Source organism: Artemia sp. Qi Xiang Cuo, chromosome 13 (genome assembly GCF_049724085.1).
Source record: "Artemia sp. Qi Xiang Cuo chromosome 13, ASM4972408v1, whole genome shotgun sequence".
NCBI classification, from domain to species: domain Eukaryota; kingdom Metazoa; phylum Arthropoda; class Branchiopoda; order Anostraca; family Artemiidae; genus Artemia; species Artemia sp. Qi Xiang Cuo.
In genome coordinates, this window is record NC_142806.1 from 70027273 (window position 1) to 70045355 (window position 18083).

Consider the following 18083-nt stretch of genomic DNA (forward strand, 5'->3'; position numbering starts at 1 on the left):
GGATTGAAAATTGTCCCCTGCACAAATATTGCTCTTGCTTTTAAAGATTGGATCGCCATTTTTGGCGTACGAGATCACCCTCTCCACCCCAAGGATGGTTTATTTGGTGAGGATTTGGTAATTTACCCTTCTCAGTTTTACAGAATAACCATAAAGCGATCAAATAATAAAATACCCCAGTAAAAGCTTTGCTTCCATATTATGAAGTAGTACAAGACATGACCGTACGTAGAGTAGCGGCCTTTATGATCCCCCCACCCACCCTGAAATCTCAGAACTTTGACGACTCTCAAGTTTTTTCGCATGATTTGTCAATTTAATTGGATTCATTTGAATTTGGTCTCCTCCCTAAACTTTACATGCTCTCGCAAATAAATTTTTCCGTATCTGCCTGATAAAAATTCAATCAAAACACAAACAAAATTTTGTTTTTCCAACCAGCGAATAATCCGATTCAACCCAAAAAAAAAACCAGCAGTTTTGTATCTTTCTTTATCTTTTCTCTGTAATACTTATTTCATGGACGTAATTTATTTGCATTTTGAAAAAAAAATTCAAATAAGTGCGCTCGAAATAAACCTTCTTCTTCCTAACACTTTTAGAGCGGAAGAAGTTGCGAATATTTTTTTTAGCTGTTAGAAGAATTCAGAAGGTGTTTGCCACAATTTACCCTTGCTGGTAATTTGAACCAATCGGTATAAGGGGGGGGGGGGGGGCTTCCTCTTCTTGGTGTAGATGTGTAAATATTCAGCAGTAAATAATCCACAGCAAAAGAATGTCTTGTGATGAAAAGTTAGACTTCAAACTCGACTATCTATCTGATTCGTTTCTTTCATTTCAACAGTCTTTCATTAGCTGTTGTGCGTGAATGAGATCTGATTGCCTCAGCTTTATGGATATTTTAGAATCCAATCATGGGAGGTGATTCAGATATTGAAACAACAACGTACTGGAGGTACTTCCCATATTTATTATTATTTTATTATTATTCAGTTTTATTATTATTATACAGTTTTATTATTATTTTTAAACCAAATATTTACCTATAATATGTTATATGCTTTTTTGTATCTCCATATGCTTCAGGTCAGGCCGTTCTTTCTAAAAACTGACATCTTGTTTTTACGGAAGTCGGTATAAGCCTAGAGTTTTTGCGGTTGAGAAGGAAACAAGTTTAGAATACATTCTTACTTCATAACATGCAGAATAATTGTAGTTAACAGATTTTCGGATGCCAGTCAATGGGGGTCAAAGAAAATTTGACTAAGCCATGAAAGCCGATGTAAATCTGGAGTTTTTTTCTGTTACTTAGAAAGGTAGAAGGTAGACACACAACTGGATGTGTCTTTTTACGCTCTTTCTAAATATACTAATCACTTCCTTGCCAAGTTTATTTTGAGCCCTTAAAAGGACCTTTTAAAGTGTCACCTCGTTCCGTATTACAGCATGGTTCCCAGGAATTCTAAACTCTACGTTAATACAGTCATAAATACTTGCTTATTCCATTCCTAAAAGTGGATTTGGTACTTATGTATTTTACCGCCAACAATGAAGAAGTGAAGTTAGGTTAATCCTAATGAAAATACCAAAAACATGATGAAAATATAATACTTTAGAAACAAATTTGAGCTATATTCTAGCACGTTAGGAGGGGGGGGGGGTAACAAAAACCCCCCTCCCCCTAAAATGTAAATATATAGCCCAAATTATTTAATTCCACTGTAGTTTGTCACCCGCCACTTGTTTTCCACTGAACGTAAGCTAATTTTTAATTAATGCAGAGAGATAGAACTGGTTGCTCCTCGAACTTTACACAGCGTAAACTTGAGTGTTGGCGGTATAATACATAAGTACCGTGAATTTCTTCACTCCCCCCCCCCCTACTGATGGACAAATAAACAATTCACTCTACATATTCAAACCTTGTTTTTCAATAGAACGATTATCTTCTTCCTCATCATTTTACGACGAACGCTGATCAATCGGCACGCAGAAAGAATGAAGTCGCGGTATTCTGCAAAACCTTGTGAATATTTATGGTCGGGCTTTACTTTTACCCATCAAGGAGGATGAAGGGTAAGCAAAGTACTGCACATTTATTATTGATACCAGTAAGTATTTATGGTTTTTTCAATGATTTTCAGAATTTTCGGTAACCACTTTTGAGTGGCAAATAAAACGAGATGTCACTTCATGGGTCCCTTAAGGGCTCAAAACAAAATTTGTGAAGGAACTGGTTAGTATATTCTGGTAGAACGCGGAAAGACGCATCTATTTTTGTGTTCTCCTTCTACCTAGCTAAGCAGGTATAATGAAAAGAATTCCAAATTTACGAATACTTTTTAATAAAATTTGGCAATGGTAATCAAAATGTGCTACGTAACAACTTCGGTAAAACAGACAATAAATAATTTGCTGAATCTCAGCTCAAAGTGGTGGAATATTTGGTATATTTTCTCGTATCTTACTTAATTCTGAAAATACTAGGAGATTTTCACACAATCACAATTTTAAGCAAAAAACAGTGATATTCGTTCTTTTTTATGATTAAATATTTTTTTTTAATTGAAAGTAAGAAGTGACATTAAAACTTAAAACGAACAGAAATTATTCTGTATATGAAAGGGGCTGTCCCCTCTTCAACGCCTCGCTCTTTGCGCTAAAGTTTTTCTTTATCGTTTTAAAAAGTAGAGTTGTGACAAAGAGCCAAAATTTAGCTTAAAGAGCGAGCCGTTGAGGAGGGGACAGCCCCTTTCATATTCCGAATAATATCTGTTTGTTTTAGGTTTTAAGGTCGCTACTTACTCTCAGTTAAAAAAAACTTTTTTTTTATTTCATTTATTTTCAACCTGAACGTTTATTTTCAACCTTCAACGAAACATTTATTTCAACCTGAAGCTTTTTCAACTAATACAGGTTCAAATTTGGCTCAACGTACATGAAAAATTAAAACGAAATTTGTTTATTAATTTTGGCAGATTTATTCCGTATATGAAGGGTTGCTTTCTTCTAAATACCTTGCTCTTTACGCTAAAGCTGTTACCACTTTTAAAAAAGCTTTCTATTCTAATTAAACTGCCCCGTGTTTCAGTAGTCGCTCTTAAAAAATTGGGACAAATAGTCCGTCTTTAGCGTAAAGAGCAAGGAGGGGCCAACCCTTCATTTATGGAATAATTTATGTTCGTTTTATGATTTAATGTTGCTCCTTACTTTCAATTAAAAACACTTGTTTTTTATTTAATTTCTCACCATTTTTCAAATAATGCCGGTAAATCTGGCTCATCTTCCATGAAATATACCCTCCTCCCCTCATAGAAAACTCCCCCATGGGGGATTTCATCCAACGTAAAGTGTCCCCCCCCTCCCGTGATACTCCCTCCAGACAGCTCCATTCTCGCTGAAAATCCCCCCTCGTAGTAAAATTACTGGCGAACAATTCAGCCTGAACAATTTTTCATAGCATTCTTTCATTTGAATAAGACTTTAATCTCTTATCGGTTTCTCCATCACTCAAGAAATGCCTCCTTCCGTGTAAGTTATTTCACGGAATTCAAAATACGCGGAAAATAGCCCCTGGGTAATTCCCCCCGTGTAAAATTCCCCCACATGTAAAATTTGGCAAAGAGAATGTAAGACAATTTAAAAAAAATCGTATTGTAATTTTGTCAAATCCCCCCAGTGTAGCATTTCCCCTGGAAAATTCACCTCCGGAATTTACCTTCCCAAGGAATATTCTTCCTATGAGTTAGAAATCCACCCCAAGTTAGAAATTGATATTTAACTCCTCTTGATTTCAGTGAATATTTAATTAAAGAGTTCCTACGTTGAGGCTTTTTTTGCTGATATTAGCAAAGCCTTCAACAATTTGGATCATTTGACATTTACAGATAATGCAAGGGGCTTTAGGGGAAAGAGATTTGGTCTTACCTATGTTAGCTAGATTTTTGTCTGGCCGTGAGCACTGTGTAGGCCTCTCTAACAGGGATTCATCAGGTTGTTCCACGATTTCCTGTGGAGCACCTCAAGGGACTAAGTTAGGTCCTTTAGCATTTTTAATAGTTTTTAATAATGTTTTACCATGTTTTGACAACTCTTTTAAATTTGCGGATGATTTGACATTACTGAACCTTTATCAAACATCTAATACTTTAAATGTTAGACTCGATTCACTAATTAACAATTTCAAGAATGATCTTGACAATGTTAAACTCAACTTAAGCATACCCAAAAGCAGTTTCATGTTATTTTCTTTTTTAAAAAATATACCCCCTACCAATAATTACCTTTGCATACCAAATTTAAATACTGTTAAACTGCTTGGTGTGCAGTTGGACAACGACCTTAAATGGAATTCCCACAGTTCCCGCTTATTTAAGTCAGGTTGTTTTCTCCTTAAATCTTTCTCTCTTCTCAAACGTTTCTCCATATCAATCCAAAACCTTAAAATAATTTACTGTTCTTATATAAGACCCTGTCTGGAATATGCTTGCCCTGTCTGGCACCCTTGGTTGACCAAAGACCAATGTTCTAAAATTGAAAGTATTCAAAAAAGAGCAGTAAAAATTATTCTGGGGACGGCCTATACTACATACAATGAAGGTTTGGCTAGACTTGAACTTATTACATTGGAATCACGACGTCACATCCTTACCATGAACTTTGGTCTCAAGTGCCTTAATTCTGACTATCATCGACGTTTTCTTCCTCCCTTTAAAGAAGATCCCCCAACCCTTCCTAATACAAGGCGCAATGCTCTTAAAGCTCCAAATACCCAACTGGACCTGTATCCCCAAATGTTGACCATGAGATACAAAAACTCTTTTGTCCCCTATTTTGTTTCCTATTTTAATAATTGATATAACTTTTCCCCTGACATCTGTTTTATTATTGATTAAATTTTTTGTTTTATGTTTATCACATAACATTTGTTTGTTTATGGTAATTCTGACGTGCTTATGCTAGCTTTTGTGCTATTTTAGCCAATAAATCATATTCTATTCTATTCTATTCTATTCTAAAACGAGGAGAACGTATTCTTTATAGGAGGAGGTAGCCCCCTCTTTGTGGTAGTTGTAACTTCGAAGGATGTTTATTCGATTGGAAGTTGAGAGTTCTAGTTCCTTTTTGAAAAGTAAAACTGACTGGAGAGCAATCAACTCCGGTCCTGCAACCTGTATTGATATCTAGTCTTTTTATACCCCTTTAGGAAATCTGATCAACATTTAAAGGGGTAGTAGGTGTTGTGCCACCCGGAAATTTCCCTGGAAGAACCCTCCCTTGCACAAAATTCCCTCCCCCCGTAAAATATTCCCCTGATGAAAATTCTCCCCCGTGAAAAATTCTTCCCCCTCCACTAAAAATTCCTCCATGTGCAAAATTGGGTAGCCACAGAGAAAGTACAAAATAGGTACATCCAAATGTCGGTCAGATGTCCTAAGGGGCAACAAAATAACTAGATGTCTGATTTTTAGCAGAAGGAATTTGAAAAAACTTTCAAAAAATGTAAAGAGCTCCACTGAGCCAAAAATGAGCTGAAAAAATTCAAATAACCTTCCAAGCGCAAAACTACCACAAATCACCATCAATAAATAATTGAAACTCAAAATGAATAGAAATTACAATGAATAACCGAGATATTCATTACGATGAATATCTGAACGATTTTGAGATAGCCATTTTGTCAACAGAAATTTCATTGGATGTGTTTGGGAAATGATGAGCGCGGGGTGGGGGGGGGGGGGCTTGCTGCCCTTCAATCACTTTGGACAATCAAAAAGGGCACTAGCCTTTTCAATTTCCAATCAAATGAGCCCCTTTCGAAGATTCTATGACAACTCCTTCTATGCGAAGGTCCCTGGTCTAAAAAAAAAAAAAAATAATACATTGTGTCCATATTGCTCTTTACTCAGGCAGCGCTGTTCCGCTGCCAATGATAAAGTTCAAATATGCATCAATTTCTCAATAATATATACTATATGTAAGCAATGAACGAATTGTCTAGCTTACAGGCTATAACCTAAGGACTGTGGGGAGATTGACATCCCCAAAGACATAATTACTAGACCTTTCAATAATGCTGAACAAAATAGTTCTCGTAAACCTTTGATTGGATATGGTTTTGGGGAATGATAGGTTTATGGGGGAGAGGCTGGTTGCTCTGACTCTTGAAAGGGCACTAGATCTTCCGTCAAATCAAATGAGCTCCATCCGATCCGAAGTTTATGCCACCATCCCTCCCATTAAAACCTTGTATGCCCGGGCATAACTTACAACTCTTGCCCAAGGGCTCTGGAGAGTAATTTCCACCCTGAAGCTATTGTTATATGTTCTTTGGACTAATGTCATCAAAATGACTGTCTCGCAATTTTGATCGTGAGCGTTTGGGGAAAAGGGGGTGTCAGGGAGGGGGGCTAAATGCCTTCCATCAATTTCGTACTCTTAAAAGGGATCTGGAACTATACATTCCCAATTAAATGAGCTTCCTCTAAAGTTCACACAACCATCCCTTCCATAAAAAGCTTATATGTCCCTAGGGCACAACTTACAATCCTTGCCCCCAGATCCGAAGGATTGTGTCATTCCCAAATGCCTTGTTATGTAGTCTATGGACTGCTTTTAAATAAATGGCTATCTCAAAATTTTCATCAGATGCATTTGGGGAAACTAAATCGTAAAGGGGGGGGGGGCTTGTTGCCCTCGATCATTTTGACTCATAAAAAAACCACTAGAATTTCTGATTTCCAATTCAATGAGCCCCCTCCAAAGTTTTCCAAAGTTTAGCTGCCCTCCGATCACTTTTGATTCTTAAAATGGGCACTAGAACTTCTGATTACCAATCCAATAAGTCTCCTCCGAAGCGTTTACCACCACCCTTTCTATAAATACTTTATACGCCCCCAAGGCATAACTTACAACCCCTGCCTGAGGGCTGTGGGGGGGTGTCATCCTCAAAGACATAATTTCCGGACCTTTTAACTATGCTGAACAAAATGGTCATCTCAAAATTTTGACTGGATGTGTTTGGGGTAATGATGGGCGTGGGAGGGGGTTGGTTGCTCTCCAATCACTTTCGATTATTAAAAAGAGCACTAGCCATTTTAATTTCCAATCGAATGAGCCCTTTCCGAAGTTTCTACGACAACTTCCATACGAAGTGCCCTGGTCTAAAAAAAAACGAAAACCAAAAATAAATAAATAATACATTGTGCCCACGTTGCGTTTTACTTAGGCAGTGCTATTGCGCCGCCTATGATTTAACAATCCTTTTTCATGACAAAATGGGGAAATTATGAATGGAATCATACAGTTTATCACATTTTCTGAGTAAAAATGGAACGAGACAAACCAGATCATTAGACAATGGTCTTGCGTTGTGTATTGTAAAGGGCCATAAGGCTTCAATGTGTTATTATTATTATTTACCAGAGGCGCTTCATATGGAAGGGGTGGTCGCATAATCTTCGGGAAGGTCTCATTCAATTGGAAATCAAAAGTTCTAGTGTCCTTTTTAAGAGTCAAAAGGAAAAAGTGAAATACGGCCCGTGCATATTTTTTGGACGTGCATATATGATGAACCAAATGATTGTTTCAAAATTTCATTCGGATGGTCTTTGGGAAAAAAGGGATACGCGAAGGGGCTAGTTGCCTTCCGATCTGTTTGGCTACTTAAAATGATACTTAAAGTTTTTATTATTGTTATAATTTGCCCTTTCCCTACCTTCTAGGGCCCTTGGTTCGATACAATCATCCTTAGGAAAAAAATAACAACAAACAACACGCACCTGTGATCTTTCTGGCAAAAATTCAAAATTCCAATTTTTTGTAGATGAGAGTCATAAACCTCTATAGTAGGGCTCTCGAATTTTTTTGTAGTTAGTGAGAGGGGCATATGCCTCAAAGGATGCATGTTAGTGCAAAACATCCTAACTCTAAATGAGTCTTCAAATAAATACAAAATTAATTCTAAGGAATGGGAGATGGATGTAGGAATTAATATATAATCCTTCTTGATTTCGAGGACTATTCCTGATCTACACCATTATTATGAAAGTATAGAGTAACATTAAACCCCGAAAAGAGCAGACTTTATCCCGTTTAGGAGGGAGGCTACCCCCTTCACATCCCCAACCTCCCCCTCATGGTCCTGGAAACCTCGAAGGACGCTCATTCGATCGGAAATTGAGAGTTTTAGTTCCTTTTTAAAAAAAGTAAAAGTGACTGGAGACCAACCAGCTAATTTTCCAAAACCGATTCACATTTTGAAGTATCTATTTTGTACTTTCTCTGTGACTGCTTAGTTTTGTGTATGGATGAATTTTTCATGTCGGGAATTATCCAGGGGTAAACATCCGCGGGAAATTTTTTCTGGAGGAATTTCCAGGGGGAGGGAATGTCGGCCTTCGAGGTGCCCATTTTGTTCAGAATAGTTGACAATATCAATAAATTCGCATCCAAGGATGATATAGCCCCCAGAGCCCATGGGATACTGGTCGTAAATAACACGAACTGTCAGTTCTTAAGGGATATATTTAATAGCGGAAAAAGGGGGGCGTGTTTGATCTTGGGAGTTCAGTGGCGTATTTTCTTGGTCAAGAAGGTCATCAGTATTTTGCTGTGGGAAAAGCGCGGGGCTAGAGGCCGAGATATGAGCCACAAAGTTTTGTTCCTGATCAATTCGAAACTTTGAGTCCGAAGTCCTCGGGCCATGGTTCGGCTTGTTCCCCCCGCAAAATTCCGCCTATGGGAAATTCCCCTATAAAATTCCCCTAAAATATGCAATTGAGCAGCCAAAGTGAAATTCAGGCAATTAAAAGAACGAAGAAAAATGTATAATCGTACATCAGTAATAATATAGGAGTGGTGGTGGGGCATCGTGTAGACGGGCAGATGCCAGAGGCCTAAAAGAGCACATTTCGATGCAGAAATCTCCTAAATCTCCATGAGCCTTCAGATAAATTTAGGAAGAGATATGGGGGAGGGGTAAGAATTACTACCTCATCTCGTTTCATTCAGAAAAAACCTGAATAAGGGTGCTGCAGGGTGATGTCAGTAGTAAAGGTACAATGGTAGGTACGAGGGTGGTACCCATACAGCTATAACAGTTAAGAGCGCACAGTCCCACCATAGATCTATAATGCACGATAGTCTCGTCAAGACAAGCAGACAGTGTAATGGCCGATTCAACTACCGTGAAAATTCGTGCTGATCTGTGTTCAAAGTGCGTGACGTTTCCTTTGTATGAAATTGTGAAATTCTTTCTGTAATTTAATTTGTTTAATTAATTTACATAATTACATTAATTATTTATTTTTTTACATGTATTATTAATTAATTTACGATTTTTTACATTCTAAGTGTCTTCCCATTGATTTTTATGAAATTTGTGTTTGATGTAGGAATCGAACGTGAGACCCGTGATTTTCTAAGGTAAAAGAACGACACGCTAATAGACTGAACCAACAAGACATTGAACATATTATGATTTTAGAAATACATCCAATGCATTGTTTCTGGGACATTGCCCAACTGATGTTAAGCGTCACAATATCGTAACAGGTTCATTCCATTGAACTGGAACAAGTTCAAGCACATTCGATTTATCAATTGGATTTTTAATAGGTGTTAAAAGTGACCTTGTTTCGGGGCGTTTTTATGGCATCATCGTGAGAATATGCATACCACGATGATTTGAGATGCATACTAGACAAACAATTTCTTATGATACTTGGGCCCCAAGTCCTACCCCTATCCCTCAACCCTATCCCTCCACCCTCCATCCAACCCCCCCCTCCCCCCACCCTCCCACCAAACCCCCACCCCTCCCATTCCCCCCCCCCATCCCCACCCCACTTTTTTTTAAACTTTTTTTTTAATTTTTTTATGGTCATTGTACTGTCTGCTTGTACCTTGTTTTACCTTGTCACAGTTACATTCTCAAGATTTTTCAAAGTTCATTTTGAATTTCTTTCATTGAAATGCAAGAGTTGGATTATTTCAGTAGTGTTTTGTTGTGGTTTACCTTGTGTCACTTACATTTTCTTGATTTTTCAAAGTTCATTTTGGATTTCATTCGTTGAAATGCAAGACTTGGAATATTTCAGTTGTGTTTTGTCATGGTTTCCCTTGTCACAGTTGCATTCTCTTAATTTCTCAAAGTTCATTTTGAATTTGTTTCGTTGAAATATAAGAGTTAGAATATTTCAGTAGTGTTTTATCGTGGTTTACCTGGTCACACTTACATTCTCATGATTTTTCAAAGTTTATTTTGAATTTCTTTGATTGAAATGCAAGAGTTAATTTTCAAAGTTAATTTTGGATTTTTACATTCTCATGATTTTTCAAAGTTCATTTTAAATTTCTTTCGTTGAAATGCAAGAGTTGGAATATTTCAGTAGTGTCTTGTTGTGCTTTACCTTGTCACTGTTACATTCTCTTAATTTTTCAAAGTTCATTTTGGATTTCTTTCCTTGAAATTCAAGATATGGAATATTTCAGTAGTGTTATTTCATGGTTTACTTTGACGCAGTTAAAAGCTCTTGATTTTTCAAAGTTCATTTTGTATTTTTACATTTTCTTGATTTTTCAAAGTTAATTTTGAATTTCTTTAATTGAAATTAAAGTGTTGGATTATTTCAGTAGTGTTTTGTCGTGGTTTACCTTGTCACAGTTACATTCTCATGATTTTTCAAAGTTCATTATGAATTTCTTTCATTGAAATGCAAGAGTTGGTTAATTTCAGTAGTTGATTGTTGTGGTTCACATTGTAGCAGTTACATTCTCTTTATTTTTCAAAGTTCATTTTGATTTTTTTTCCTTGAAATGCAAGAGTTGGAATATTTCAGTAGTGTTTTTTCGTGGTTTAAATTGTCACATTTACATTCTTTTATTTTTTCAAAGTTCATTTTGTATTTCTTTCGTTGAAATGCAAGAGTTGGAATATTTCAATAGTGTTTTTTCATGGTTTACCTTGTCACAGATACATTCTCTAGAATTTTCAAAGTTCATTTTGAATTTCTTTCGTTGAAATGCAAGAGTTGGAATATTTCAGTAGTGTTTTGTTGTGCTTTACTTTGTCACAGTTACATTCTTTTGATTTTTCAAAGTTCATTTTGAATTTTTTTCGTTGAAATACAAGAATTGGAATATTTCAGTAGTGTTTTGTCACGGTTTACCATGTTACAGTTACATTCTCATAAATTCTCAAAGCTCATTTTGAATTTCTTTCGTTTAAATGTAAGACTTGGAACATTTCAGTAGTGTCTTGTTGTGCATTACCTTGTCACAGTTACAATCTCTTGATTTTTCAAAGTCCATTTTGGATTTCTTTCGTTGAAATGCAAGAGTTGGAATATTTCAGTAGTGTCTTGTCGTGGTTTACTTTGTCACAGTTACATTCTCTTGATTTTTCAAAGTTCAAAAAACTTACACACACAAAAAAAACTTACACACACACAAAAAAACTTACACACACACAAAAACTTACACACACACACACAAAAACTTACACACACACACACAAAAACTTACACGCACACAAAAACTTACACACACATAAAAAATAACACAAAAACAAACAAACTTACACACACACAAAAACTTACACATACAAACAAAAACTAACACACACACAAAAATTTACACGCACACACAAACACACAAACACAAACAAACACTTAACCACACACAAAAACTAATACACAAACAAAAAATTACACACACATAAAAACATACACACACACAAAAACTTACACACACACAAAAACTTGCACACACACACAAAAATTTACACACACACACAAAAACTAAAACACACACAAAAAATAACACAAACAAACAAACTTACACACAAACAGAAACTAACACACACAAAAAAACTCACACATACACACATAAAAACTAACACACACACAAAAACTTACACACACACACAAAAACTTACACACACACAAACAAACTCACACACACACACACACTTACACACACACACACACACTAACACACACACAAAAACTTAAACACACACAAAAAAACTTACACGCACACAAAAACTAACACACAAACACAAAAACTTACACACAAAAAAATACACACACAAACACAAAAACTTACACACACACACAAAAACTTACACACACACACAAAAACTTACACACAACAACTTACACACAGACAACAACTTACACACAAAAACTTACACACACTTTTTGTGTGTGTGTAAGTTGTTGTGTGTGTGTAAGTTTTTGTGTGTGTGTGTGTAAGTTTTTGTGTGTGTGTGCAAGTTTTTGTGTGTGTGTAAGTTTTTGTGTGTGTGTAAGTTTTTTTGTGTGTGTGTGTAAGTTTTTGTATGTGTGTAAGTTTTGTGTGTGTGTGTAAGTTTTTGTGTGTAACTGTGACAAGGTAAACCATGACAAAACACTACTGAAATATTCCAGCTCTTGCATTTCAATGAAAGAAATTCCAAAATGAACTTTGAAAAATCAAGAAAATCTAACTGTGACAAGGTAAACCAAGAAAAAACACTACTGAAATAATCCAACTCTTGCATTTCAATGAAAAAAAATCAAAATGAACTTTTAAAAATCAAGAATATGTAACTATGACAAGGTAAACCACAACAATCCACTACTGAAATATTCCAACTCTTGCTTTTCAACGAAAGAAATTCAAAATGAACTTTGAAAAATCATGAGACTGTAACTGTGACGAGGTAAACCACGACAAAACACTACTGAAATAATCCAACACTTGAATTTCAATGAAAGAAATTAAAAATGAAGTTTGAAAAATCAAGATTAGGTAAAAATCCAAAATGAACTTTGAAAAATCAAGAGAATGTAACTGTGACGAGATAAACCACGACAAAAAAACTACTGAAATATTCCAACTCTTGCATTTCAAGGAAAGACATCTAAAATGAACTTTGAAAAATTAAGAGAATGTAACAGTGACAAGGTAAAGCACAACAAGACACTACTGAAATATTCCAACTCTTGCATTTCAACGAAAGAAATTCAAAATGAACTTTGAAAAATCATGAGAATGTAAAAATCTAACACCCATACAAAAACTTACACACACACACAAAAACTTACACACAAACAATAAAACTTACACACACAAGAAAAATTACACACACACACAAAAACATACACAAACACACAAAATCTTACACACACACACACACACACAAAAACTTACACACACACACAAAAACGTACACACACACACACACAAAAACATCCACACGCACACAAACTTACACACCCACAAAAACTAACACACAGACAAAAACTTACACACACACACAAAAACTTACACACACAAACTAAAACTTACACAAACACAAAAACTTACACACACACACAAAAACTTACACAAACACACAAAAACTTACACACACACACACACACACACACACACACACAATCTAACACACACACACAAAAACTTACACACACACACACACACACACAAAAACTTACACACACACAAAAAATTACACACACACACAAAAAATTACACACACACACAAAAACTTAAAAACACAAAAAAAATTACACACACACACACAAAAAATTAAACACAAACAAAAACTTAAACACACACAAGAAATTAAACACACAAACAAACTCACACACACACACAAAAACTTACACACACACAAAAACTTACACACGCACACAAAAACTTGCACACACACACACACACAAAAAAAACTTACACACACACACAAAAACTTGCACAAACACAAAAACTTACACACACACAAAAAAACTTACACACACACAAAAACTTACACACACAAAAAAACAAACACACACATACACAAAAACTAACACACAAAAACTAACACACAAAAAAAAAAAATTACACAAACACAAAAAATTACACACACACACACAAAACTTACACACACACAAAAACTTACATACACACACAAAAAAACTTACACACAAAAAAAATCATACTCACACACAACAACTTACACACACACACAAAAGATGACACATACAAAAACTAAAATACACACACACAAAAACTTACACACACAAAAAAACATACACACACACAAACAATTACACACACACAAAAACTTACACACAAACACAAAAACTTACACACACACACAAAAAAATAAACACACACAAAAAATTACACACACACAAAAACTTAAACACACACACACAAAAAACTTACACACAAAAACTTACACACAGACAAAAACTTACACACACACAAAAACTTAGTAGTGTCTTGTCGTGGTTTACCTTGTCACAGTTACATTCTCTTGATTTTTCAAAGTTCAAAAAACTTACACACACAAAAAAACTTACATACACACAAAAAAAACAACACACACACAAAAACTTACACACACACACACAAAAACTTACACACACACACAAAAACTGACAAACACAAAAAAACAAAAACACACACAAAAACATACACACACACAAAAAAAATAAAACACAAAAACACAATTACACACACACACAAACAAAATAACACACGCAAAAAAACTCACACACACACACAAATATAATTACACACACAAAAAAAATTATACACACAAAAAAACTTACACACACAAAAAAACTTGCATACACACAAAAACTTACACACAAACACACAAACTTGCACACAAACACAAAAACTTACACACACACACACACTCAAAAACTAACACACACACACAAACAAAAACAAACACAAAAAATAAAACACACAAAAAAACTTAAACACACACATAAAAAAAAACACACACACAAAAACTTACACACACACACACAAAAACTTACACACACACAAAAACTCACACACACACACACACAAACACATACACACACACAAACTTACACACACACAAAAACTTACACACACACAAAAACTATCACAAAAAAAAAAACTTAATAAGAAACAAAAAATTAAAAACACACAAACAATTACAAACACACACACACAAAAACTTACACACACACACACACAAAAACTTACACACACAAAAAAAACTCACACACAAAAACTTACACACAGACAAAAACTTACACACAAAAACTTACACACACACAAAAACTTACACACACACAAAAACTTACACACACACACAAAAACAAACACCCACACAAAAACTTACACAAACACACACAAAAAATTACACACACACAAAAACTTACACCCGCACAAAAACTTACACACGCACAAAAACTTACACACACACACACAAACTTACACACACAAAAACTTACACACACACACACAAACTTACACACACACACCAAAAATTACACAAACACAAAAACTTACACACACACACAAAAAAATACACAAACATACAAAAACAAACAAACACACACACACAAAAACTTACACACACACACACAAACTTACACACACACACACAAAAACTGACACACACACAAAAACTTACACACACACAAAAACTGACACACACACACAAACAAACTAAAACACACACACACAAACTTACACACACACAAAAACATACACACACACACACAACTTATACAAACAAAAAAAGTAAAATAAACAAAAAAACTTACACAGACAAACAGACTTGCACACACACACAAAAACTCACACACACACACAAAAACTAACACACACAAAAACTTACACACGCACACAAAAACTTACACACACACACACACAAAAACTTACACACACACAAAAACTGGCACATACAAAAAAACTTACACACACACACAAAAACTTACACACACACAAAAATTTACACACACACAAAAAAATACACACACAAAAAAACTTGCACACACACACAAAAACTTACACACACACACAAAAACTTACACACACACACAAAACTTACACACACACAAAAACTTACACACACACACACAAAACCTTACACACACACAAAACTTACACAGACACACACAAAAACTTACACACACACAAACTTACACACACACACAAAAACTTACACACACACACAAAAACTTACACACACACAAAAACTTACACACATACAAAAACTTACACACACACACAAAAAACTTACACACAAAAACTTACACACACACAAAAACTTAAAAACACACAAAACCTTACACACACACAAAACATTACACACACACAAAAAATTAAACAAACAAAAACAATTAAACACACACACAAACAAATACACACACACACACACAAACAAATACACACACACAAAAACACACACACACACAAAAACTTACACACACACAAAAACATGAACACAAAAAAACACAAAAAAAAACAAACACACACAAGAACATACACAAACACACAAACTTACACACACACAAAAACTTACACACACACAAAAACTTACACACACACACAAAAACTTACACACACACACAAAAACTTACACACACACACAAACTTACACACACAAAAACTTACACACACACAAAAACCACACATACAAACACACAAGGTGTGTTTTCCAAGTGATGGGGTTTCCATGGATGTGGGGGGGGGGGTAAACGCCTAGACCTGTAGAAAGTGACAGGGTGAAGGGGGCACCTATTGTCTGGGACCCCCCCGTCTCAGAAAATAAGTGAGAGAGATATGCAAAAAGCTGGGTTAATCTAGATTCACATAGAGTGGCGCGCCACTCTAAGTGGCGTGTGTGTAAGTTTGTGTGTGTGTGTAAGTTTTTGTGTGTGTGTGTAAGTGTTTGTGTGTGTGTGTGTATGTGTGTGTGTGTGTGTGTGTATGTTTTTTTGTGTGTGTGTGTGTGTGTGTATTTGTAAGTTTGGTTTGTGTTTGTAATTTTTTGTGTATGTGTAAGTTTGTTTGTTTGTGTGGAAGTTTGTGTGTGTGTGTGTAATTTATTGGATGTGATTAAGTTTTTGTGTGTGTGTGTAATTTTTTGTATATGTGTAAGTTTGTTTGTGTGTGTAAGTTTGTGTGTGTAAGTTTTTGTCTGTGTGTAAGTTTTTGTGTGTAAGTTTTTGTTTGTGTGTAAGTTTTTGTGTGTGTAAGTTTTTGTGTGTGTGTGTAATTTTTTTTGTGTGTGTAAGTTTTTGTGTGTATGTAAGTTTTTTTTTGTGTGTGTAAGTTTTCGTGTGTGTTTTTGTTATTTTGTTTGTGTGTGTTTATTTTTGTGTGTGTTTAATTTTTTGTGTGTGTGTAATATTCTGTTTTTGGTTAAGTTTTTTTGTGTGTGTAATTGAGTTTTTGTTTGAAATATTATGTTTTTGTGTATTTAAGTTTTTGTGTGGGTGTAAGTTTTAGTGTGTGTGTGTGTAAGTTTTGTGTGTGTGTAAGTCTTTGTGTGTGTGTAAGTCTTTGTGGGTGTGTAGTTTGTGTGTGTGTGTAAGTTCTTGTGTGTGTGTAGTCTTGGGTGTGTGTAGTTTTTGTGTGTGTGTAAGTCTTTGTGTGTGTTTGTGTAAGTCTTTGTGTCTGTGCAAGTCTTTGTGTGTGTGTGTAAGTTCTTGTGTGTGTGTGTGTGTGCAAGTCTTTGTGTGCGTGTGTAGTCTTTGTGTGTGTGTGTTTTGTGTGTGTGTGTGTCTTTGTGTGTGTGTGTGAGTTTTTGTGTGTGTGTAAGCTCTTTGTGTGTGTTTAAGTTTTGTGTGTGTGTAAGTTTTTGTGTGTGTTTAAGTTTCTGTGTGTGTGTGTAAGTCTTTGTGTGTGTGTAAGTTCTGTGTGTGTGTGTAAGTTTGTGTGTGTGTGTGTAAGTCTTTGTGTGTGTGTGTAGTTTTTGTGTGTGTGTGTCTGTGTAAGCTTTTGTGTGTGTAAGCTCTTGTGTGTGTGTGTAAGCCTTTGTGTGTGTGTGTGTATGTTTGTGTGTGTGTGTGTAAGTTTTTGTGTTTGTTTAAGTTTTTGTGTGTGTGTGTAAGTTTGTGTGTGTGTAAGTTTTTGTGTGTGTGTGTAAGTTTTTGTGTGTGTGTTAGTTTTTGTGTGTGTTTGTAAGTTTTTGTGTGCGGGTAAGTTTTGTCTGTGTGTAAGTTTTTGTGTGTAAGTTTTTGTGTGTGTGTATGTTTTTGTGTGCTAGTTTTTGTTTGTGTGTAAGTTTTTGTTTGTGTGTGTGTAAGTTTTTGTTTGTTTGTGTGTAAGTGTTTGTG

The 18083-nt window shown here is 35.4% G+C and overlaps 1 protein-coding gene across 1 annotated transcript in view; it reads left to right on the forward strand.

The window, feature by feature from the left end:
• Positions 1–854: 854 nt before the first annotated feature.
• The window catches only part of LOC148945598 (uncharacterized), a 240017-nt gene continuing 222788 nt past the window's right edge, over positions 855–18083 (forward strand). Inside the window, exon 1 of the mRNA XM_089098857.1 lies at positions 855–955. Within this exon, the coding sequence (XP_088954983.1) occupies positions 915–955 (41 nt within the window). The 5' untranslated portion in view covers positions 855–914. The remainder of the gene's footprint in view (positions 956–18083) is intronic.